General features: G+C 38.3%; 1 protein-coding gene across 2 annotated transcripts in view; it reads left to right on the plus strand.

Annotated features, from left to right (window-relative positions):
* Nucleotides 1–24,900, plus strand: part of PTN (pleiotrophin) — a 96,862-nt gene that overhangs the window by 51,817 nt on the left and 20,145 nt on the right. For both annotated transcript variants that reach the window (XM_030853932.2, XM_030853931.2), the window contains exons 2-3: nucleotides 21,943–22,058; nucleotides 22,942–23,115. In XM_030853932.2, coding sequence (XP_030709792.1) covers nucleotides 21,944–22,058; nucleotides 22,942–23,115 — 289 coding nt within the window. In that variant the 5' untranslated portion in view covers nucleotide 21,943. The remainder of the gene's footprint in view (nucleotides 1–21,942; nucleotides 22,059–22,941; nucleotides 23,116–24,900) is intronic.

A 24,900-nucleotide genomic window follows, 5' to 3' on the forward strand; every position in this document is an offset into this window, starting at 1 on the left:
GCGAGCCACAACTACTGAGCCCGTGTGCCACAACTACTGAAGCCCATGCGCCTAGAGCCCGGGCTCCGCAACAAGAGAAGCCACTGCGATGAGAAACCCACGCACCGCAACGAAGAGTAGCCCCCGCTCATTGAAACTAGAGAGAGCCCACGTGCAGCAATGAAGACCGAAACACAGCCAAAAATAAATAAAATAAATAAATTTATATGCATTTTTAGTTTTCTTGAGAGATGATAGGTCTAAATTTTCCAAACTGCAAATGAAAATTTTGTTTTCCTCAAATAAATGTTTCTTTCCATCTATGCAAATATTTATTCCTGATTTTTAGGTCACCACACCAAATTAAATATACTGATTTTCATTGGAGGCCCCTAGAATGTGGTCAAATATCCTCTAAAGTATAAAAAATAATCACAAATCAGACTTCACATATAAGCGAACTGGGAAGTGAGGAGCAACACTGAGAATGAAGCCAGGCAGAGCTTCTGATTTACCCCCGTATTTCCGGGAAATATTTCGCCAGGAAGATAGGGCTATAAAACCAAGTCATAACTCTGATGCTTCATAAAATTCCTGAAAGACAGTATATCCAAATACATAGTTTACTTTTCTGGGCAAATTTTTCTCCCATTAGAGCAACAGATTTCTTACCTGGTTAAAGAGTTTGCATATTAAACAACAGTTCACTTATCAAGATTCACTTTATGACCTTTGCTTCACTAAACCTTTATATTATGAACTTTACTCAGTCCTAGTCAATCCCTTGCCTTGAAAGATTCGACTTCAACTGCTTGAGACCAGATCCCCCAAATCTATAAATATCCTCCCGAATCTACTCCTTCTGAGATAGTGAGATGTGGTCAAGGTTATATCTTCCTTACTGTACTTCCTTACTTACTGTAGTAGGTTTAAAATTAGCTTTGCTTAGTTAATAGATTTTTCTGGTTGGTCTTCTGTGGGGAGAGTCCACAGTTGATAATAATTATCATATGCACCTTTTATAATTTGGAAAACTGTATTAAAGAAAAGAAATCATCTAGTAAATAGGTCTCCCTGGCTTCAGAATGGACCACATTGTAAGCATTTTGAGAAGCACATACAGCATAAGGCTTTTAATTCCGTGGGACACTTGGTCACATTGAGCAAAGGAGCTACATTTACATTTTCATGAAAACCTTCAAGTTTTAGTTCACTTTCTTTATGGATAAGGGTCACTTATCCACTTATTTTATCCACTTATTTATTTATGTCCACAGAGTCTTGTACGTAACAACACTAAATAAATTCTAGTCGATGGATTAGGAGCTGAAGGATCAATTTAAGGTCACTCCTCTTTCTAAAATTCTCTGAAAAAAGGTACAATTTGTACTTAGATCACATCCTAAGCAGAAGGAAACTCCATGTCGACCTAATAGCTGACGAGCTTTACATGTGGTAATTCATAAATTCCTTTCTATAAGTGCTCTGGAAACAGCAGTTATTTAAAAGAAGCACTGCAAGTAGAGATTACCAGTGAATTCATTCACAAATTGTGACTGTGGAATGTCAAGAGAGGAGAGAGAAAAACTTTACTAGCAGAACAGCAGCTATTATACCATATGGGGAACAAATCTTGTTTATTCAGTATGCTCCTTTGTAAACATATGACTAGAATGAGATTTCAAGCTATGAGATGGGATAGCTGATGATTTCCTGTCATAAAACATGGAAGAGACATATTATATAGTAAATCGAATAATTAATTAGGATTAAAATCAAGTTAACTTCTTATCTGGCTTCACTACTAACTAGCTGTGTGGTTTGAGGTAAGTTATGCAATCTATTCAATCTTCAATTTCATAGTCTATTAACTGCAGATTAACAGTACCTGCCATTGTTTATCCCACAGTGGTTTTGCGGAATTGAACAAGATAGAATCATACCATTTTGGGGTTGAAAAGTAGTTAATAGTTATTTAGTCTAATTAGTGATTTAAAATGAAAAGTGCTTTAAAGGAAAAAATTTAATACCATATATATAGTATTTTAAACATATCAGACCTTTCAATTTTTAACTCATTCTGAAAATACTCCTCCAAATTTGTTTGTGTCTGTTTTCTGAAGAGAGTTGCCTTATCTCTACATTTGCATCACTTGACCTGGTGCCTGGTGTGTTGTACACATTCACACCATCAATTTATTCAGTCTAAGTGAATGATTTGAGTGGAAAACAACATCTTTACCTTTAAGGAGTAGACTGGTCTCAGTTTCTCCTGATTCACTTTCTTTTGTGTTCATTTGGTTTACATGTCCATAAATTGGAGCTAATGTCCTCATTCTACAGCTCTGATGTGTTATGACAATTGAGGTGAGAATAAGAATCGCTGGAAGCTAGTAACTTAAGTTGCTATGGGGGTTTTCTAAAACTGTGATGAGACTGAGGCTGTCAGCCTCCCATAGGAAGCAACTAACTATGAATAGTGGAGTTTGGAGTGTTTTTTAGAGAGCTGAGAGTTTATGCCTTTATGTACTAATTCTTTCAGCTCATTAGCTTTGTAGATGTAGCCTTGTAAAACTACTGTGCATACTTTTCTATGTTGTTGATCACATATAAGAAACATCAGTGTACATTGATGATATCAGCTGTCTTGCAGATATCAATACTGTGACATCTGGGTGTTCCAATCAGGGAAAACTGAGTTGTTGGGGGCTATTTGACTCTATCCTAAATGACTCATATGTACATATGAATTTTTAAAAATAATTTTCCCATATTTTCCTTTATCTTTATGCTGATACTGATGTACTTGGTGATAGCATTTATTTTCTTCCTTCTAATTTACTATGGACCTGAAACCCAAATAGCCAGACCTGTAGAATTATATATGAAATTCAAAAGATAGTGATCAATATCCTAAGGGTATCAACCATGTGATACTGTTTCATTGGGTTGGGCTGGTCAGTCTTTTAAACATTATTCATTTATTCATTCAGTAAATATTTGCTGAGTACCTAGGTAGTTACTAAGTATGGAGATTGAAAGATGTATAGAACACAGTTTTATAGATATATAAAATTTCTGGATTTATTTGCTAGTAGAACAAGATATTACTTTATGGTTTAAAAGAAATACTATGATCTAGGTTAGCAACTACTTTAAATCTAGTTAAAATTTGCAGCTGCAAGGTAATAATCTCTAACCTATTTGAGTGTTGTTCCCTGCTGTCATCGTCATGTTAGACATATAATCAGAGTTAATTTTGTATCCTATTGTCTATGTAAGAGTTGCCAGGAATTCACCTCATTTACCTCTGAGAAAAATTAAATGAAACTTATGGTGGAGAGATTCCAGCTCATATAAAGAAGAATTTTCTGTTTGAGCTTCTTAAAAATAGAATGTACTGATTGCTCATTAGCTTCGTTTTTCCACCCATATTTACCATTTGTATATATTAAGCTTGTGGTCCAGTAAACACTTCACTGTATCCTGTGAAGCACTGTGAAGCAAGTTATTGCCGTTTGCTTAAGTTATTGATTTAAATACATTCAAATGCAGGACTTTCCAGTTATCATTATTAATTTTTAATTCATTTATTTCAAGTCAACATTGTAGTCCATTAAGAATAGAATTAATCTTCAATTTATCATCAGTGTAATTTGATAGTTCCCCCAGTTTCAAGTGGTCTGCACATTAACTACAATCCTGTTCATGTTTTCATTCCAAGTATTTGCACAGATTTTTACAGAACAGAGTTAAAGAGAGAATCTTCTGTGAATTTCTTATGGACATCTCGTTGACTTCCTCTATTATTTTTCTCTTTTCTATTTGTCAGTTTCTATTCTGATCCTGATTATTTCCTACCTGTATTTAATTTTTAAATTTATTTATTTACTTATTTTATTTTTGGCTGAGTTGGGTCTTCGTTGCCGTGCGCGGGCTTTCTCTAGTTGCGGCAAGCGGTGGCTACTCTTCATTGCGGTGCATGGGCTTCTCATTGCGGTGGCTTCTCCTGTTGCAGAGCACGGGCTCTAGGTGCACGGGCTTCAATAGTTGTGGCATGTGGGCTTCAGTAGTTGTGGCCCACGGTTTCTAGAGCGCAGGCTCAGCAATGCCGTGCACGGGCCTAGTTGCTCCACGGCATGTGGGATCATCCTGGACCAGGGATCAAACCCATGTTCCCTGCATTGGCAGGCAGATTCTTAACCACTGTGCCACCAGGGAAGTCCCTACCTGTATTTAATTTTGATTTGAATTTTTTCCTAGATTTTTGAGATGGAAGATTAAATTACTGATTTTAGATTTTTTTCTCCCTTTCAATATAAGCACTCTCTGGTGGAATGGGTAGTTATATCACAGTGTACCCACCTCACAGAGTTATTGCCTGACGGGAACTTCACTGTCTTACTCAAGAGGTATGTTTTCAGACTGTGTCAAAATTTCCTGAAACCCGGATACTCTATGGCCCTAAGATCACTATTATTAGCCACCTTCTCACACAACTAAATAAGTTTTATTTGGCATGAAGGAACCATTTTGATCTCTTTGTCACTCTTTTATAAATTTCAATGGTAGTTTTAGCCCTCAGGCTAATTATTTCTAGAAAGGATGGAGTTCAGTAAGTGGGGCATTTGATGCTTCCAAAAAAAGGAAAAAAAAATCAACAACCTCGTTTTTTGACATGGAAACCATGCAGAAGGACTTCACAGGATCTCTGAAGGAACAAGAAGCAATTGATTCTCACGAACCATCGTGAGATGTGATACCCAAGTCCACATTCCTTTACCAACAGTGCATTCAGTGAATCATTAGATGAAAGAAGAATGAGTGGAAGGAACTATGTGTATGAGAGAAGAGGATGTGGAAACGAGGTGAAAATAACCATGTAAGCAGAAACAGAAAGTAGGCTTTTAGAGGACAAGGCGAGTGAGCAGAATCACAACGCCTGATTTTAATGTTTCTAGTTTCCAATGTTACATCACTTTCAGCATGTTTTTTAGTAGCAGACTTTTCACCGTTGATAAAATATGATGAAGAATGCAAAGAATGAGGCAGACAGAATGAATGGGGGTGAGGTATCTCTACCAAACTACAAGGTCACTTGATGTTTTAAACTAACCTGATGTAATGTTCTGGTTTTGGAAGATGTCACTAGGTCCCTAATGAAGTGAGTTTGCTAGGCTTCTAACAAGATTTTCCTCTTTCCCAAAACAACACTCTGCATAATCAATTAAGCCTTTCCTTGATTTCTTTTCTTGTTTTTTTTTTTTTTTTCCATTCTTCTTTATTTTTTTAGTCAATGAGCTCAGCTCTAAATGAAAGCTGGAGTTGTATGAACTGAATTGGCTGGAAATAGTAGCTGAAAGGCGTGCAAATCAAAGCTGGCAAGTTTCAGCTCTTCCGTTCCTGAAGCAGAGGCTAACTTCAATCCAAATGGCTTCCTGGGCAATTGTTTCATTATTCTAGCGCTTTGTTCCTAGTATGGAACCAGGCATTAATAACCCAGACTTTGCAAGCTAAACCAAGAAAACATACATCACATCTTTACCTTCAGGTGTCTTAGTACCCATCTTCCTAGCAGTGTGGGAACTGTGTAGGAAGGGATTTTAAATCACTCATGGGTTCGAGGTGGGTGTGTAGAGAGAGTAACCTTTAGGCTCTGATCTTTCCTGTTCCATCCTAACCTAGCATAGGCCCCAAACTACAGAGGAGAAAACCAGGAGCTCTGAAGTCAGGCAGCTCTATGCACTTTGGTACCTATACTAAGGACAAGGATTTTTAATATCTTTGCAGGAGTTATGGACCTATATCTACATCTATCTATTTTCATACACACATATTTTGGGGGATAAAATTATTTGTAATTTTGCTTTTAGAAATTATTTGCCCTCAAGTCATTCATTTTTAGACTGTCACTAAGTATATTCAAGAATTCCTGCAGGGCTTCCCTGGTGGCGCAGTGGTTGAGAGTCCACCTGCCAATGCAGGGGACACGGGTTCGTGCCCCGGTCCGGGAAGATCCCACATGCCGTGGAGCGGCTGGGCCCGTGAGCCATGGCTGCTGAGCCTGCGCGTCCGGAGCTTGTGGTCTGCAACGGGAGAGGTCACAACAGTGGAAGGCCCACGTACCGGAAAAAAAAAAAAAAAAAAGAATTCCTGCAAAGTGAGAAAATGTAATCTAGAGATTTTACATAATTCACATTTTTACAAGGATGTATAGCTCCTCAAAAAAGTACTTATGGCTCTCTCCTCTACTGCACAAATAGCATTGTGATGGGCAGAGAATTAAATACGGATGTGGTTCTTGTATTCTCTCTCCACATCCACTTCTAGAAAGTATAAAACCAAATGTTGGTAAATTATTAGTAAGTATAAAAGAGTACATCATGGGCATTTTGTATTTTAACCTCTCTATTCAACTTTGTGGTTAAGAGCACAGACATAATTTGATTTTAACTAGTCTAGGTTCAAATTCTATTTTTTTTTTTAATTGAAATATAGTTGACTTACAAACTCTGCTTCTACCACTTTGTGATCTTGGGCAAGTTACCTAGATTCTTTAACTTATGTTTTACTCACCTGTAAAACTGAAGTAATATTGACTCTTTTCTAATGTCGTTGAGAGGATAAAAGATGAAGCTTTTAGCACAGAGCAAAGCCTTTAATCCATGATGGCTGTTATCTTTCCCTACTCTAATTTTCCCTTTGCGTTTCTCTTTACTTTTATTATTTCATCTTTCTAGAATGTATATATTTTAAAAGGTACCTTAAATTATTGGAAGAAATTGGACCATAAATAATTTAAATAAGTAATCAAATAGTAAGCAAATATTTAAATTTTTTATTCCTAAAGAAATTATGGTTTAGAACAAGTGTTTTCAAATTTTCAATATCACCTGGGGATCTTGACCTTGTTAGAATGAGTATTCTAGTTCAGAAGGTCTAGGGTGGGACTTGACAGTCTGCATTTCTAACAAGCTCCCAGGTGATGCTGATGCTGCTGTCCTTACAGGAGGGCTTTGTGGAGCAAGGGGTTCAGAAGAGCGGCGTAGAACTTTATAAAAACACAAAGTATCCAGTGCCTAGCACACTTTGACTTGCAACCAAGAGCAGTGAGATGGTGTCTTATTTCTCTTATGCTTTTTTTTTTTTTTTTTTTTTTGCGGTACGCGGCCTCTCACTGCTGTGGCCTCTCCCGTTGTGGAGCCCAGGCTCCGGATGCGCAGGCTCAGCGGCCATGGCTCACGGGCCCAGCTACTCCGCGGCATGTGGGATCTTCCCAGACGGGGGCACGAACCCGTGTCCCCTGCATCAGCAGGCGGACTCTCAACCACTGCGCCACCAGGGAAGCCCTGTTTTATGCTTTTATGAGTAAAAGATTCCTTTCTTTAATCCAAATTACCTGAGAGTCCCATGGGATTCTATTTCTGACACAGTCATTGTCTTTGCCGTCCTTTTGAGTCATAGCAGTTCCCTGAGCAGACACTTGGTCCCTTGACTCTTGGACAGAGTCTTTTCCATTACACTGCGGCAGTTCTCGGGGCCTTTCATTATGTCACATTGCATATTTATTAGGCTCTTCTAACATAATAACTCGGCCGAGTCACACAGATACCCACTGGCCAAGAAACAGTCTCTAAACTAATGTTAACTTAATGATTGTTTCAGAAGCAGCTATGTGCTTTTTTTTAACTTCACAATTTTGCTAAAATATACCTCAATGTTACCAGTGATTCCTTGTTGCTAATTCCCACAGGCACCTATCTCTAGAATTTGACCCTGTTCATTATTTCTTACTTCTTGAAACTTCCTGTTTGCTTGGTTTCCATGATTCAACTTCCTTTGCTTGCCCCTTACTGCTCTGTTGCTACCCTCGATTCACTTACGTAAGAATTAGAATTCTCACGTCTTGTGTACATCTTCAGTTCTTACTCTGTGTCTTCTTACTCTGTGGTCTCTTAGGTCGATAACTACTATCTCTTTCAACTCAGATATCCTATTGGTACCTCAAACTCAGTGTGTCCAAACAGATCTTTGCTACCTTTCCTTACTTAACCTTAGTCATTTAACATCTTTAAGCCTTTTTTTTTTTTTTTTTACTGATCTGAAAAGTCAGGCTAGTGAAAGAACCTAAATAATCAGACGTCTGAGAATTAATATATTAATAGATACTATATTAACTATATTATATATAAATATCTATTATGCATATTGTGAGATTTAAGATATGTCGGTTGCTGAGAATACTGTCCTTAGGATAGATCTGAGTGTGTATTACTTATGAATCTGTTTAAAACCATATTGTCTATGTTCGCACTTACCTCCGGATTGAAGATTAGAATCTGGGAGATGTCCTAGATTTCTCCTTCCATAGTACATTCAATTAATGTGATAAGTCCAATAAATTTTATCCCTTAAATAACTTGTTTTGGTCTTCGCTCTATCCCCTTTCCAGTGTCACAGTGTAAGTCTTCTCAGTGTTTCACCTGGATTATGTCAACTGCCCTTGTCTAAGCCTCCCTGAGTCTAGGCGCACATCCTCCATTCACTCTGCTTACCGATTGCTGAGTGCTCTCTCAGATTCACAGCTGGTCATGGTCCTCCTTCTCTCAAAATTCTTCATAGCTCCGTATTTCCTAAAGTAAAACATCATTGCATTTCTCACGTGACCCTTATATATGACAAGCAAGAAACATCAAGATTAGTCTCTTCCATCTCTTAGTTTCTTTTCTATTTCTCAACTTTTCTCACTGATGCTTGAGCAATTTTTAACTAATCATTGATTCCTGGAATATATCACAGTTACTCAAACCTGCAGGCCTTTGCCTGCATGTTCCTCTTTCTCTAAACTAATCTGTTATTTTTTTTTTTTTTCCTAATCTGTTATTTGAGATTAAACTCAAAATTAGTCTCCTCTGGAAGCTTTCCTTAAAGACTCTGAACATACTTAGGTAACATTTTTATGCCCGTTAAAAAGAAGAAGAAGAACAAAACTATTACAGCAATTTCCTAATTTTAGTGCATCATTATTTTATCAGGAAATAGTGTTGGATTTGATTCAGGTTTTTTATGGCATCTGTTGAAATAATCCCATGATTTTTCTCCATTATTCTGGTAATTCTGCTAATGCAATGAAATACATTGGCATTCAGCTGTTAAAACAGCTTTGCATCCTGGAATAAACATCACTAGTTATGATTTATTAGCTTTTTATAATATTTACTGGATTTGATTTACTAATATTTTTAAAAGATTTTTATGTTTATGTTCACGAGGAGTGTTGGTCTATAGTTTCTTGTAATGTCCTTGTTAGGTTTTGGTATCAAGTCAAATTCATTCATACTGAATTTTTTTCTACTTATACCAATTAGAGTGGTTAAAATCTTAGATTATGATTCTGGATTAGCCTGTTTCTTTTTTCAGTTCTGTCAGTGAGTAATTCATGTCTTTTGAAATTTTATTATATATAAACCCATTTGGTATTATGCCTTCTAGATCAATAGATACTTTTTCTAATTATGAAATGTCTCTATTTTGTTAATTCTTCCTGACTTGAAGTCTACATTGACTGTTACTACTATAGCCACACTAGCTTTTTTATGATGACTGGTTTTGTGGAATAACTTTTCCCATCCTTTAACTTTTAACTTAAATATATATATATACATATATATATATATATAAATAAAGTGTGTCTTTTGTAGATAGCATGCAGTTCAGTATTGCTTGTTTCTTTAGTTTGACAATCTGTGTTTTTTGATTAATACATTTTGTCTATTTGTATTTAATGCAATCATTCATATGTGTACGTTTACACATACTTTCTTGCTATCTCTCTTTATCCAATTTGTTCCTTGTTCCTTTGTCCCTCCTTTCTGATTATTTTAGGTTAATCAAACCTTATTTTAAGTTTCCTACTTTAATTTTTCTCTTTTCAGTTGTAACTCTGAATTATTTCTTTTAATGGTTGCTCTAGGAATTGACATATGTATCTTTGACATATAACTTCCTATTCAAAATGAACATTACACCACTTTATGTAAAAAAATCCTTAAAACAGTAAAATTCTTGCCTCCTTTATCAAAAATAAGGTGACCATATGTGCATGGGTTTATCTGTGGGCTTTCTATCCTGTTCCATTGATCTATATTTCTGTTTTTGTGCCAGTACCATACTGTCTTGATTATTGTAGCTTTGGAGTATAGTCTGAAGTCAGGGAGTCTGATTACTCCAGCTCCGTTTTTCTTTCTAAAGATTGCTTTGACTATTCGGGGTCTTCTGTGTTTCCATACAAATTGTGAAATTTTTTGTTCTAGCTCTGTGAAAAATGCCATTGGTAGTTTGACAGGGATTGCACTGAATCTGTAGATTGCTTGGGGTAGTAGAGTCATTTTCACAATGTTGATTCTTCCAATCCAAGAACATGGTATATCTCTCCATCTGTTTGTGTCATCTTTAATTTCTTTCATCACTGTCATATTTTTCTGCATACAGGTCTTTAGTCTCCTTAGGTAGGTTTATTCCTAGATATTTTATTCTTTTTGTTGCAATGGTAAATGGGAGTGTTTTCTTGATTTCACTTTCAGATTTTCATCATTAGTGTATAGGAATGCCAGAGATTTCTGTGCATTAATTTTGTATCCTGCTACTTTACAAAATTCATTGATTAGCTCTAGTAGTTTTCTGGTAGCGTCTTTAGGATTCTCTACATATAGTATCATGTGATCTGCAAACAGTAACAGCATTACTTCTTCTTTTCTGATTTGGATTCCTTTTATTTCTTTTTCTTCTCTGATTGCTGTGGCTAAAACTTCCAAAACTATGTTGAATAAGAGTGGTGAGAGTGGGCAACCTTGTCTTGTTCCTGATGTTAGTGAAAATGTTTTCAGTTTTTCACCATTGAGAACAATGCTGGCTGTGGGTTTATCATATATAGCCTTTATTATGTTGAGGTAAGTTCCCTCTATGCCTACTTTCTGGAGCGTTTTTATCATAAATGGGTGTTGAATTTTGTCAAAAGCTTTTTCTGCATCTATTGAGATGCTCATATGGTTTTGATCCTTCAATTTGTTCATATGGTGTATCACATTGATTGATTTACATATATTGTAGAATCCTTGCATTCCTGGGATAAACCCCACTTGATCATTGTGTATGATCCTTTTAATGTGCTGCTGGATTCTGTTTGCTAGTATTTTGTTGAGGATTTTTGCATCTATGTTCATCAGTGATATTGGCCTGCAGTTTTCATTTTTTGTAGCATCTTTGTCTGGTTTTGGTATCTGGGTGATGTTGGCTTCGTAGAATGAGTTTGGGAGTGTTCCTCCCTCTGATATATTTTGGAAGAGTTTGAGAAGGAGGGGTGTTTTCTCTTCTCTAAACGTTTGATAGAATTCACCTGTGAATCCATCTGGCCCTGGGCTTTTGTTTGTTGAAAGATTTTTAGTCACAGTTTCAATGTTAATGCTTGTGGTTGGTCTCTTTATATTTCCTATTTCTTCCTGGTTTAGTCTTGGAAGCTTGTGCTTTTCTAAGAATTTGTGCATTTTTTCCAGGTTGTCCATTTTAGTGGCATATAGTTGCTTGTAGTAATCTCTCATGATCCTTTGTATTTCTGCAGTGTCAGTTGTTACTTCTCCTTTTTCATTTCTAATTCTATTGATTTGAGTCTTCTCCCTTTTTTTCTTGATGAATCTAGCTAATGGTTTGTCAATTTGTTTATCTTCTCAAAGAACCAGCTTTTAGTTTTATTGATCTTTGCTATTGTTTTCTTCACTTTTTTCTAATTAATTCTGATCTGATCTTTATGATTTCTTTCCTTCTGCTAACTTTGGGGTCTTTTTATTCTTCCTTCTGTAATTGCTTTAGGTGTAAGGTTAGGTTGTTTATTTTAGATGTTTCTTGTTTCTTGAGGTAGGATTGTATTGCTAAAAACTTCCCTCTTAGAACTGCTTTTGATGCATCCCATAGGTTTTGGGTCATCGTGTTTTCCTTGTCATTTGTTTCTAGGTATTTTTTTATTTCCTCTTTGATATCTACCGTGATCTCTTGGTTATTAAGTAGTGTATTGTTTATTTTTTATTTTTATTTTTTTTTATGGTACGCGGACCTCTCACTGTTGTGGCCTCTCCCATTGCGGAGCACAGGCTCCGGATGCGCAGGCTCAGCGGCCATGGCTCACGGGCCCAGCCGCTCCGCGGCATGTGGGCTCTTCCCAGACTGGGGCACGAACCCATGTCCCCTGCATCAGCAGGCGGACTCTCAACCACTGCGCCACCAGGGAAGCCTGTGTTTGTATTTTTTACAGATTTTTTCCTGTAATTGATATCTAGTCTCATAGCATTGGGGTCATAAATGATACTTGATATCATTACAATTTTCTTATATTTACCAAGGCTTGGTTTGTGACCCAAGATATGATCTATCCTGGAGAATGTTCTATGAGCACTTGAGAAGAAAGTGTATTCTGTTGTTTTTGAATGGAATGTCCTATAGATATCACTGAAGTCCATCTTGTTTAATGTATCATTGAAATCTTGTGTTTCCTTATTTATTTTCATTTTGAATGATCTGTCCATTGGTGAAAGTGGGGTGTTAACGTCCCCTACTATGATTGTGTTACTGTTGATTTCCCCTTTTACGGCTGTTAGCATTTGCCTTATGTATTGATGTGCTCCTATACTGGGTGCATAAATATTTATAATTGTTCTATCATCTTCTTGGATTGATCCCTTGATCATTACATAGTGTCCTTCTTTGTCTCTTGTAATAGTCTTTATTTTAAAGTCTATTTTGTCTAATATGAGAATTGTTACTTCAGCTTTCTTTTGAATTCCATTTGCATGGAATATCTTTTTCCATCCCCTCACTTTCAGTCTGTATGTGTCCCTAGGTCTGAAGTGGGTCTCTTGTAGATGGCATATATATGAGTCTTCTTTTTGTATCCATTCAGCCAGTCTATGTCTTTTGGTTGGAGCATTTAATCCATTTACATTTAAGGTAATTATCGATATGTATGTTCATATTACCATTTTCTTAATTGTTTGGGTTTGTTATTGTAGGTCTTTTCCTTCTCTTGTGTTTCCTACCAGAGAAGTTCTTTTAGTATTTGTTGTAAAGCTTGTTTGGTGGTGCTGAATTCTCTTAGCTTTTGCTTGTCTGTAAAGGTTTTAATTCTTCTTTGGAATCTGAATGAGATCCTTGCTGGGTAGAGCAATCTTCGTTGTAGCTTTTTCCCTTTCAACACTTTAAGTATGTCCTGCCACTCCCTTCTGGCTTACAGAGTTTCTGCTGAAAGATCAGCTGTTAACCTTATGGGTACTCCCTTGTATATTGGTTGTTTTTCCCTTGCTGCTTTTAATATCTTTTCTTTGTATTTATTTTTTGATCATTTGATTAATATGTGTCTTGGCGTATTTCTCCTTGGATTTATCCTGTATGGGACTCTCTGTGTTTCCTGGACTTGATTCACTATTTCCTTTCCCATATTAGGGAAAATTTCAACTATAATCTCTTGAAATATTTTCTCAGTCCCTTTCTTTTTCTCTTCTTCTTCTGGGACCCCTATAATTCGAATGTTGGTGCGTTTAATGTTGCTCCAGAGGTCTCTGAGACTGTCTTCAATTCTTTTCATTCTTTTTTCTTTATTCTGCTCTGCAGTAGTTATTTCCACTATTTTATCTTCCAGGTCAGTTATCCATTCTTCTGCCTCAGTTATTCTACTATTGATTCTTTCTAGAGAATTTTAAATTTCATTTATTGTGTTGTTCATCATTGTTTGTTTGCTCTGTAGTTCTTCTACGTCCTTGTTAAATGTTTCTTGAATTTTCTGCATTCTGTTTCCAAGATTTTGGATCATCTTTACTATCATTACTCTGAATTCTTTTTCAGGTAGGCTGCCTATTTCCTCTTCATTTGTTTGTTCTGGTGGGTTTTTACCTTGTTCCTTCATCTGCTGTGTATTTCTCTGTCTTCTCATTTTGCTTAACTTACTGTGTTTGTGGTCTCTTTTTTGCAGTGTGCACATTCGTAGTTCCCATTTATTTTTGGTGTCTGCCCCCAGCGTGTAAGGTTGGTTCAGTGGGTTTTGTAGGCTTCCTGGTGCAGGGGAGTAGTGCCTGTGTTCTGGTGGATGAGGTTGGATCTTGGCTTTCTGGTGGGGAGGACCGTGTTCGGGTGTGTGTTTTGGGGTGTCTGTGAACTTAGTATGATTTTAGGCAGCCTCTCTGCTAATGGGTGGGGTTGTGCTCCTGTCTTGCTAGTTGTTTGGCATGGGGTGTCCAGCACTGGAGCTTGCTGGCCGTTGAGTGGAGCTGGGTCTTAGCATTGAGATGGAGATCTGTGGAAGAGGTTTTGCCGTTTGATATTATGTGGAAGTGGGAGGTCTCTGGTGGACCAATGTGCTGAACTCGCCTCTCCCACCTCAGAGGCACAGGCCTTACACCCAGCCAGAGCAGCAAGACTCTGTCAGACACACGGTTCAGAAGAAAAGGGAGAAAAAAGGAAAGAAAGAAAGAAAGAAAAAAGAAAATAAGTAAAATAAAGTTATTAGAATAAAAAGTAACTATTAAAATAAAAAAGTAATAAAGAAAAAAGAAAGAAGAGAGCAAGCAAATCAAAAAGTAAATCCACCAATGATAGCAAGTGCTAAAAACTATACTAAAAAAAGGGAAAGAAAGAACCCTAGGCCAAATGGTGAAAGCAAAGCTATACAGACAAAATCACACACAGAAGCATACAGATACACACTCACAAAAAGAGAAAAAGGAAAAATATATATATATCGTTGCTCCCAAAGTCCACCTCCTCAATTTGGGATGATTCGTTGTCTATTCAGGTATTCCACAGATGCAGGTACATCAAGTTGAGTGTGGAGCTTTAATCCGCTGCTCCTGAGGCTGCTGGGAGAGATTTCCCTTTCTTTTCTTTGTTCTCACAGCTCCTAGGTTTCAGCTTTGGATTTGGCCCCGCCTCTGCGTGTAGGTCGCCGGAGGTCTCTGTTCTTCGCTCAGACAGGGCGGGGTTAAAGGAGCCGCTGATTCGGGAGCTCTGGCTCACTCAGGCCGCAGGGAGGGAGGGGTATGGAGCGCGGGGCGGGCCTACGGCGGCAGAGGCCGGCGTGACGTTGCACCAGCCTGAGGCGCGCCGTGCGTTCTCTCAGGGGAGTTGTCCCTGGATCCCGGGACCCTGGCAGTGGCGGGCTGCACAGGCTCCCGGAGGAGGGGTGTGGATAGTGACCTGTGCTCGCACACAGGCTTCTTGGTGGCGGCAGCAGCAGCCTTAGCGTCTCATGCCCGTCTCTGGGGTCCGCGCTGATAGCCGCGGCTCGCGCCCGTCTCTGGAGCTCCTTTAAGAGGCGCTCTGAATCCCCTCTCCTCGCGCACCAGGAAACAAAGAGGGAAAAAAAACCCTCTCGCCTCTTCGGCAGCTCCAGGTTTTTTCCCGGACTCCCTCCCAGCTAGCCGTGGAGCACTAACCCCTTCAGGCTGTGTTCACGCCGCCAACCCCAGTCCTCTCCCTGGGATCCGACCTCCAAAGCCCGAGCCTCAGCTCCCAGCCCCGCCCGCTCCGGCGGGTGAGCAGACAAGCCTCTCGGGCTGGTGAGTGCAGGTCGGCACCGATCCTCTGTGCGGGAATCTCTCCGCTTTGCCCTCTGCACCCCTGTTGCTGCGCTCCCCTCCGTGGCTCCAAAGCCCCCCCCCCCCCACCGTCTCTGCCAGTGAAGGGGCTACCCAGTGTGTGGAAGCTTTTCCTCCTTCACGTTCCCTCCTAGAGGTGCAGGCCCCGTCCCTATTCTTTTGTCTCTGTTCTTTCTTTTGCCCAACCCAGGTACATGGGGGAGTTTCTTGCCTTTTGGGAAGTCTGAGGTCTTCTGCCAGCATTCACGAGGTGTTCTGTAGGAGCTGTTCCACATGTGGATGCATTTCTGATGTATTTGTGGGGAGGAAGGTGATCTCCGCGTCTTACTCCTCCGCCATCTTGAAGGTCTCCTCTCATTGTGATCTTTAAACAAACAACGAGCCTGCGTGATAAAACTAAATTTTCTTACAGGAGGATACTGAGAGTAAAAGGGAGTGACTGCTTTGTCCACATCACAGATATAATAAGTGACGAAGCTTATGTGGAAGAAATCTGGCTGACTCCAAAGGCTCTTCTCTTCCCACAGTATTAAAAATTTTGTTTTTAATGCCTTATGATTTTCTGAGATATTTTCCTCATATTTGTAATCATACTTGTTATACTGTGTGTTTGATCTTTGATAAGAGGACATAATCATGTCCAACTTTAATGTGAGGTATGGAATAGTTAGAATACACACTGGTAAAATTCCTATTTTTGCTACCACAAGCAAGGCATTTTGCATACTCAAATATATTCCATATTTACATCACCTACTTGAGACATTTCCCCATTTCTACCTTTTGAAAAAATACTGTTTTGTACCATCATATCCCCTGGATATGATCTTGATATTGGCCAGACCAGTGACTTTTAAATACATTTTTCTTTCTTGACAAATGACAACTTACAAGGAAGCCACTAAGGAAAGTAGTTAAAGAAGAGCTGCTCCAGCTGAAGCTGAGATAAGGGTGGGAGCTATGGGCACAGAAGGGTGGCTTTCGACACACATTTTCAGGATCCTTTAACGCCTGGCAGCAGCCTTTGACCTCTTCCTGGAAACACCGGTGCTCTAAAAATCACTGCTTTAGCCCAACTTTATTTTTCTAATGAATATCAGAAGGGATTTTTAAATGTGTGTGTGTATGAACTTTTTTTTTTTGAGTATGAAGTTTTTGAGTCTTGGAGCTCATTCTTGACTCCAATCATAATACTTTGGTAATAAACACCCCAAAATGAACCAAAGTACATAGAACAGCCACAAAACTGATAAACAAAAATAAAAACAAAGCGAAAAGGGTAACAAATGTACTATATTGAAGATATCTGGATGGACTGTTGAGTATGGTGGCTGCCCCTCTGGTGGTAATTTAGGGTTTTAGTCACGTTTATACAACATGCAGCCTTTTCCTCCCTCCCTGACCTTCCCTTGTTTCACTTCTCCAGACCAGTTAATAACTCTGTCTATCTTCCTCCCTCACAGCTCCCAGGATTAACTCATTATATCTTTCTCCTTTTGAGGTCCACCCACTGTTACTTACTACTGTACACTCTATTCTAATCACATTCTGTCACTGAATGTATTATAAACATCATCTCCACATATTCACTTATTTGGTCCTTTCTGCCTGAATTTCTCTTCCTTCCCTCTTTTCTTTATTTAGAAGACTTCAACTATTAAAAAAAAAAAAGGTAAAATATACCCAGCCCTCTACCTCACTCAACCTTGCTAAGCAAAATTATCACTTGAGCCTATGTACTGAGCTAGCACTACGTGTATAAACTTTTAATGATGTTTACCATAGTGAATCATTTCTCTCCCTTTTCTCCCAGTTAGACAGAACTCCTTTAGGGGGAGGGCTGAATCATATTCTTTTATCATGTTCCCATGCCCAGCATACACCTGGCCCTTAGTAGGTGCTCTAAAAATCAGTGAATAGATGTCTAAAGAAGATGTCTTAAAATATCACATTTTTCCAGCAGGTGCCACCATGCCATGAAAATATTTCAGCCTTAAAGTTGCCTGTTTCTATTGAGTTGTACAAAATTAAGTGAATGTCCTTCTTTATCCACCTAATTGATAATGCACTTAGTTAAAATCAAAGATGGAACACTGTTGAACTCATTCCTGGGGTGTGAGTAGAGTGTACCTGAGGTCATCATGCACACACGTGCTTGGGACACATTCTTTTCAAGGCTTGTTTTTTAAATAAGCTTAACAAGGTCAAAGTGAAGGTCTGATTTAGCAAAAGATTCCATTGTAAACATAATGGCTATTTATATGAGACTTTAGGAATCTAAGGCAATGACCAAACCATTTGAAAATAAATCAATATGAGGATTCCGACTTGAAGAAGAGTTGGTGAAAATGAAAAAAAGTGACCTATAAAAAGGAAAAACATACTTTTTCACAGAAATTTAGGCACGTAGATCACAAAATATCTAGAAAAGTCTGATGGTGTGTAATATATGCTGCAGAAGCATTGCAAATCATTCACTGACCATTCCTGTGTGTATGAAACTGCTTTAGATGCTGGTTGTTTCCAGCCCAATTTCTTCAGTGAATTTTATATCCCATGGTATAGACAAAGGGCTGAGACATCATTTTAGCATGAATATTAATTCCTCTGTTTGATACCATGTTTTGGCGATAATTTTTGCTGGCAAAAATTTTACTGAGTGGCAACTAAGTGCTGGGTTCCTATCCTAGGTACTTGAAATAAAGAGGGCAGTAGAATAGTTTCACCACACAAGCGGCATAAAATGCAGTTGCAAAGTTAGATTTTTTTTTTCATTTCATACACGTTAAATTACATCAACAGTTTCCCTAATTCTCAACATGGAGTCTCTTTACTTCAGCGAACTCCAAAGACATACTGGGCATGAAGGTCCTTGAGTTTATTTTAACTTTTTAAGAAGTCAAAAGGCTGAACAAATTTGTATCCTTAGAAAGCTGAACAAATCTTTAGTTGGCATTAAATCATATCTCTGTCTCCTTTTTTGTTTTTTAAAATTTTTATCTTTTGATTTTAGATATTAGACGGCTTAAAGTGTCATGCTTGTTATGTCTTAATAAAAAGAAGTACTTCCTTTTAGTAAGTAATACGAGTGTAGGGGTGAATTAACTTTATTCAACAACTAATAATATATTTCTTGATATTCTGGGTTAGCTCTGTGTCTACATCTTGCATTTTCACAATAAACCTCTCAAGTTGTTGTTATAATCAAACCCACTTTGTAGATGTCAAAACAGCGGTTCAAATGGTTGTGATTTGCCCAAGAACATTCCAAAAATTATATGGTGGAGCTGAAGTTTAAGCCAAAGCTTCTGCCTCAAATCCTATATTAGTCATTCCAAACAGATCACTAAGAGACAGATTCCAGCATTCTTGTTTTGTGTTTACACGAGATGTTAATCATCTTTAAAAATTCTAGATCCTATTAAAATGCTAAAGGAAAGGAGAGCTCTCTTTTCCTTTTCATCAGCGATTTCTCCATAGAAGTGACCAGGACTTAATAAATTAACACTTTTCCCCTGAGTTGGTTTCAGAAACCAACTCAGGGGAAACCCTGAACTTCATACTTATTAGTGATTGAGATAACTCAACAATAATTTCCAGACAACAGACATCTAGGGTAGTCTTCAACTTAACCGTTAAACCCTATGAAATTAAATCTGTCAGAGCAAGCTCAACACAAGATGGCAGTAGGAGGGGGTGAAAATAAGTAAATTATTCAAAAGAACTGAGCTGACTTAGCAAGGCTTATTCTGCCACTGTTTTATTTCCCTCCGTGTGAAAAATAAGTCATGATCCTGACCACTTCCTTAAGGTCAATGTTCTTGCCTCCATGCTCATCTAGCAACTGTTGGATAGCAGGCAGGGTTAAACCATATACAGATGCTTTTGCCTTTGCTTGATGCTAAGGACAAATAATCAACTATGCAAATACCACAAGCAAGGGAAACTGTTATCTACACATGTTTAATTACCCAAGGTTTTGCCACGGTACCAAGGCACCAGCATGCTACTTGGGCTTTTGGATAATTTGAGTCATCTCTTTTCTAAACTCCCTTATTCTCCTCTTTTAAATAACCATTTTTTCATTTGCTCTACCCAAAAAAATCTTAAGCTATCAAAATAGAGGCTTAAACAGAATGGTAGGCAAAACAGGAGGGAAGGGAAAAGAGGTTGAGAAGATTCTCCAACTCACACCTATTGCTGATCACATACTTTACACATTTTCCCTGTACGCATGGAATTGCATGCATTTTTCTTTAGAACATCTAAAAGCTGAAATTAACCGCTTGCCCACTAATTAAGATTCTGAATTTTTCTGAATCAATAGGAGAAATAACATAGACTAGAGTGCACTTCCGTTCTACCAGCTCTCATCCCAATTCCTGTCTCCTTCCTTCCTCTCTGCTCCCACTATAGTTAAGATCACTTGTTTAATAGATCATTCTATGACTCAAAAGAAATTTTTGGTCAGGAAATTCTGGCCCATGTGGGATTTTTTTTTTCTTGAAATTAAGTGAATTTAACTTGATTGAGAGAAAGCTTTTTGGAAATAATTATAAAAGTAAGAACTTAGCAATGTCAGGCTAGAAATGCTGAGGTTAAAATAGCCAGCAATAGCACCTTTCTATTAATAACTCTGTGTGTGTGTGTTATTTATGGAAGAGTTCTTTCTGTTTCTGCCAAGTGGCCATGCTTCCTCAGTGACATTTCTTTACAAGGCTCTGCAAGCATCTCTCCATTGCTTGGCCAGAAAGTTCTCTCAAGAGCTGTGCTTTCATGATGGAAATTTCTGAATTCTCATCTAATTCACAATCTAAATATTTCAGGTATTCAAAGGTAATTGTGAAACATAAAGGTGTATTCCAACTTGGAAAGAAATATGTTAAATTTTTAAAGTTCTGAATTTAAAAGTTAACTTACCCTTTAAGAAAGTTCAGATGAAAAGTTTCTGCCACCAAAGTGGTTAGTCACTGCGAGTATGTTCTTGGACAGCCTTTGGAGAAAACAACAGAAGACCTTCACCTTGGTTCACATTACACCTAATAATTGTAAATGACGCATGGCTAAGTCATATATGTATAGTAGTGTAGGTGCACCAGGGTACTCAGCTCTGAGAAGGCTTGCCAACCAGTACATCCAGATTGGCTTCTCATATAGTTCATGTCCAATGAGAGTCATAGGAAAAGTCTCAGCATCAGTAGGAACTCTTCTGTCTGACCATCAGTGAAGTATAGTTATAAAAATTTAGCATTAAGAGGAAGAACAAAACACCTAATTTTAGATTTTAGAAAGTAATGGAGATGCTGAGTAGCTATTTAGGATGTAAGATTCATTGAAAGGACCAAATGACCAAAATACTAACTTTAACTGATAGATGAAATATGCTTCATCCATACAATGGAATCTAGAGTCATCAATTAAAAAAACACTAATAAGGGAAAGCATTTCCAATGTCACAGAAAGGGGGAAAAATTCACGGACAAGGACATCATTTCATAGATGTGTTTGAATGAGGAAAAGCAAATTGCAGAATAGAGTGATCTCAATCCCTTATATGTGTGATGTTTTATTGTTTACATTCATGAGAATGTAAAATTATCTAAACAATCTATACAATCTATACTTCTGGAAGAAAAATTCTCAGAGTTAATGACCATATGTTATTCCTGTCATTTTTATATGAAGTATAAAACACCATGAACATACCAGATAGAGATAAAGGGCTTCCAGGTGAGTTGCTGCAGCCAGTGACTTGGTGTAGCTTCGAGAAGTGGGCTGTCCTGGGGCTTGAACTGAGACTTCCCAAGTTTGCTCAGCAAGGCAATCATACTGACACTAGGCTGTCGCAAATGACTTTAAGTTCTAAGGGAGTCTTCATAATGTTATCCTGGGATTTTTATTCATATCAAATGTGGAGAATTTCAAATTATGAGTAAGTGTAAACTCTTCATTCCATCCTAGAATTTAGTGGATTTTCAGCACATGTGAGTTTAGAAGTGTTTTTGCTATAGATCGAAGGTGTGCTAGCTCTTCTTCTGTTCTGGGCTTTACTCTTCAGTGGACCAATGAATAATAGAACTATGATGATAAGATAATCATGATGATGGAAACGATAAAAAAAATCTGAGATGTTGGTCATTACTGATGCCTCTGAAGATAACAGCAAACATATACCTACACAGGTAATCCATTCACCGTGTCCATTCAGATTATCCACGTGCGCTACAACACCATGGCTGTTTTTGCGAACTGTCGGGAGTTATAAGGATGACTATATATAGTTACTTAGGTTGATGCCACCTTCTTCTGTCTCTCTGTTTGTTCCTAGAATGCAGACTCAACAGTACCTGCAGCAGCGTCGGAAATTTGCAGCTGCCTTCCTGGCATTTATCTTCATTTTAGCAGCTGTGGATACTGCTGAAGCAGGAAAGAAAGAGAAACCAGGTAAGCAATATGGTTATGAACACAAAACTCTTCACTGATTAACATCCATCTAATCCTTCCCTCCTTCCCTCCCTCCCTCCTTTTCTTTCTTCCTTTCTTCCCCACTTCCTTCCTTCCAAGTATTTAGAGGAACCTAAGTGACATCCCCTCTGATTCCGCCCCCCACTCTAAGTCCTGAAGTATAGGTGGTGATCATTAACTATTGACTGAAATAATAATGATCATATTAACAGCTACAACATACAGAAAATTGACCAGGAATCAAGTGTTTTACTTATGTTGACACTCTTCCTCAAAAAGAGTCCGGCAAGCAAGTTTTGTTTTATCTCATATTTACAAAGGAGGAAACTGAAGCTTAGGGAGGATAAAGCACCTTTTCTGTGTCACTCGCAATGTCATAAGGAGGCTGTGGAGCTGAGAGTCTATTACATCTGTGGTCCACCACATTTAATTTATGCTATTCCACCTATAAGACAGAGAAAGGAACGCTGACATGCATTGAAATGGCTAATCTGACAACTGTTACTTCTCAAAGAATATTTTATCATTTTTTAGGTTTAACTGACTTTGATCATCTTCTCTTTTTCAGAAATGTTTGCTTCTAAAAGGAGATGTCAGCAAATCACTTAGCACAGTCCCTGGCACATAGTAAGAGTTAAATGAATATTAGTTCTAGCTCCTTAGGTTTCTTTCTCCATTCTCTTGGTCATTGGTTGATTCAACCATTCAGCTAACACCTATCGAGTTCCTACTCTTTACTGGACACTGAAGATAGAGGTTAAAAGCACAACCATGCAATTATGGAGCTCAGGAATTAACTTGGTTATATCTAGCAGTTAAAGAGTTTTCTGGACGTTGATTGTTTTTCCTTCCGCCCTTTCAGAAAAGAAAGTGAAGAAGTCTGACTGTGGAGAATGGCAGTGGAGTGTGTGTGTGCCCACCAGTGGGGACTGTGGGCTGGGCACCCGGGAGGGCACCCGGACCGGAGTTGAGTGTAAACAAACCATGAAGACCCAGAGATGTAAGATCCCCTGCAACTGGAAAAAGCAATTTGGAGGTAAACCCCACCCCTTCTGTCCTAGTCATTTAGTTGTCCACCCTGAGATAATTCTGTCATTCTTCCATCAAGCATCTTTTTGAGGTTGACTCTATTTATTATTTTAACAAGTTTATTTTATCAGATGCAAAATAACCAAGCATCTCGCCTAACCCCAGGTCCCTCATTTTCAATTCTACCAGAATTTGGGGCCAGACAGTTTTTTGTCCTGGAGGGAGGGCTGTCCTGTGCATTGTAGGATAATTAGCTGCACCTCTGACTTCTACCCACTAGTTTCTTGTGGCACTCCCCACCTCACCAACTGCACCAACTGAAAATATCTCCGGATATTGCTGAATGTTTCCTTTCGGTGGGCGTGTCAGAATAGTCCCTGACTGAGGCCACTATCTTACCAAAAGGGACAGAAAATATGCCCTTGATCCCTCCTAGCAGTGTTCTCTTTCCTTCTTCTATTTTTAGATTCCTTTGATCTTCCCTTCCTCTTTTCTTCCTTATTCTCCTCCTCCTCCAGATCTCTTTCTGTTACTTCCAGGCCCTCTCTCTCTATTTTTTCCCTCCCCACTCTCCACACTGGTTCATAGATTTACTTACCAGATCCAGCAGGGCTACTATGAGCCACTTTTCACAGATTTTCTCTCACTGACTATTGCCAGTTTCATGCTGACCTCATCTCCTTATTTGAGAAGGAATCTTTCGCACTTCCAACTTTAAACCCACCACTGAACACCCAAATGGCCTGTTTTCTCACATTCTGATTCTTTGTCTTTCTCAGCCATAGTGGGACACAATGCCCCAAAAATTCTCACGGGTTTACAGAAATGTGCTTTAGCCTATTGATCAATGGAGAAGGATAGTGAATATACGTACTATATCTTTTTCATTCTCTACCACCTTTGGGGTTATAACTTTTTATGAATGGAGGTAAATTCTATAAAGGCATGGTGAAATTCAGATACATTTGATCTTAAATTCTATATGGGTACCCTAAAGAACTACACGCAAAATGTCCTAAAAAGTGTGTCTTAAAGGTCTTATACCTAGAATATATAAAGAGCTCTCAAAACTAACAATCCAATTAGAAAGTGGGCAAAAGACATGAACAAACATTTTACTGAAGAGGATATATAGGTGGCAAATAAACACCTGAAAAGATGTTCACCATCTTTTCTCCATTAGGAAAATACAAATGAAAACCAAGAGACATCACTATATACTACACACCTATCAGAACGGCTACAATTAGAAATAACATCAATTGCTAGCGAGGATGCAGAGAAACTAGATCACTCATACATTGGTGATGGGAAGACAGAATAGTACAGCCACACTGGCAAAGAGTATGGCAGTTTTTCACAAAACTGAACTTGTGTTTACCATACCATGCAGTGGTTTCACTCTTAGGCATTTATCCTAGAGAAATGGAAATTTATGTTCTTATAAAAACCTATACATGAACGTATATAGCAGCTTTAGCGGTTACCAAAAGTTGGGAATGACCCAGATAATCTTTCAACTGGTGAATGGTTAAACAAACTGGGGTACATCCATACCATGGAGGATTCCTCAACAATGAAAGGAACAGACTATTGATTAATACAACTTGGATGGACCTTCAGGAAATTTTGCTGAGCAAAACAAGCCAGTCTCAAAAGATTACATACTGTATGACTCCGTTTATATAACATTCGTAAAATGACACAATTACAGAGGTGGAGAACAGATTAGTAATTGCCAAGGGTTAAGGAGGTAGGAAAGGAAGAAGAAAGTTAAGTTCTGACTGTAAAA

The sequence above is a fragment of the Globicephala melas genome, chromosome 9 (assembly GCF_963455315.2).
Source record: "Globicephala melas chromosome 9, mGloMel1.2, whole genome shotgun sequence".
NCBI lineage: Eukaryota > Metazoa > Chordata > Mammalia > Artiodactyla > Delphinidae > Globicephala > Globicephala melas.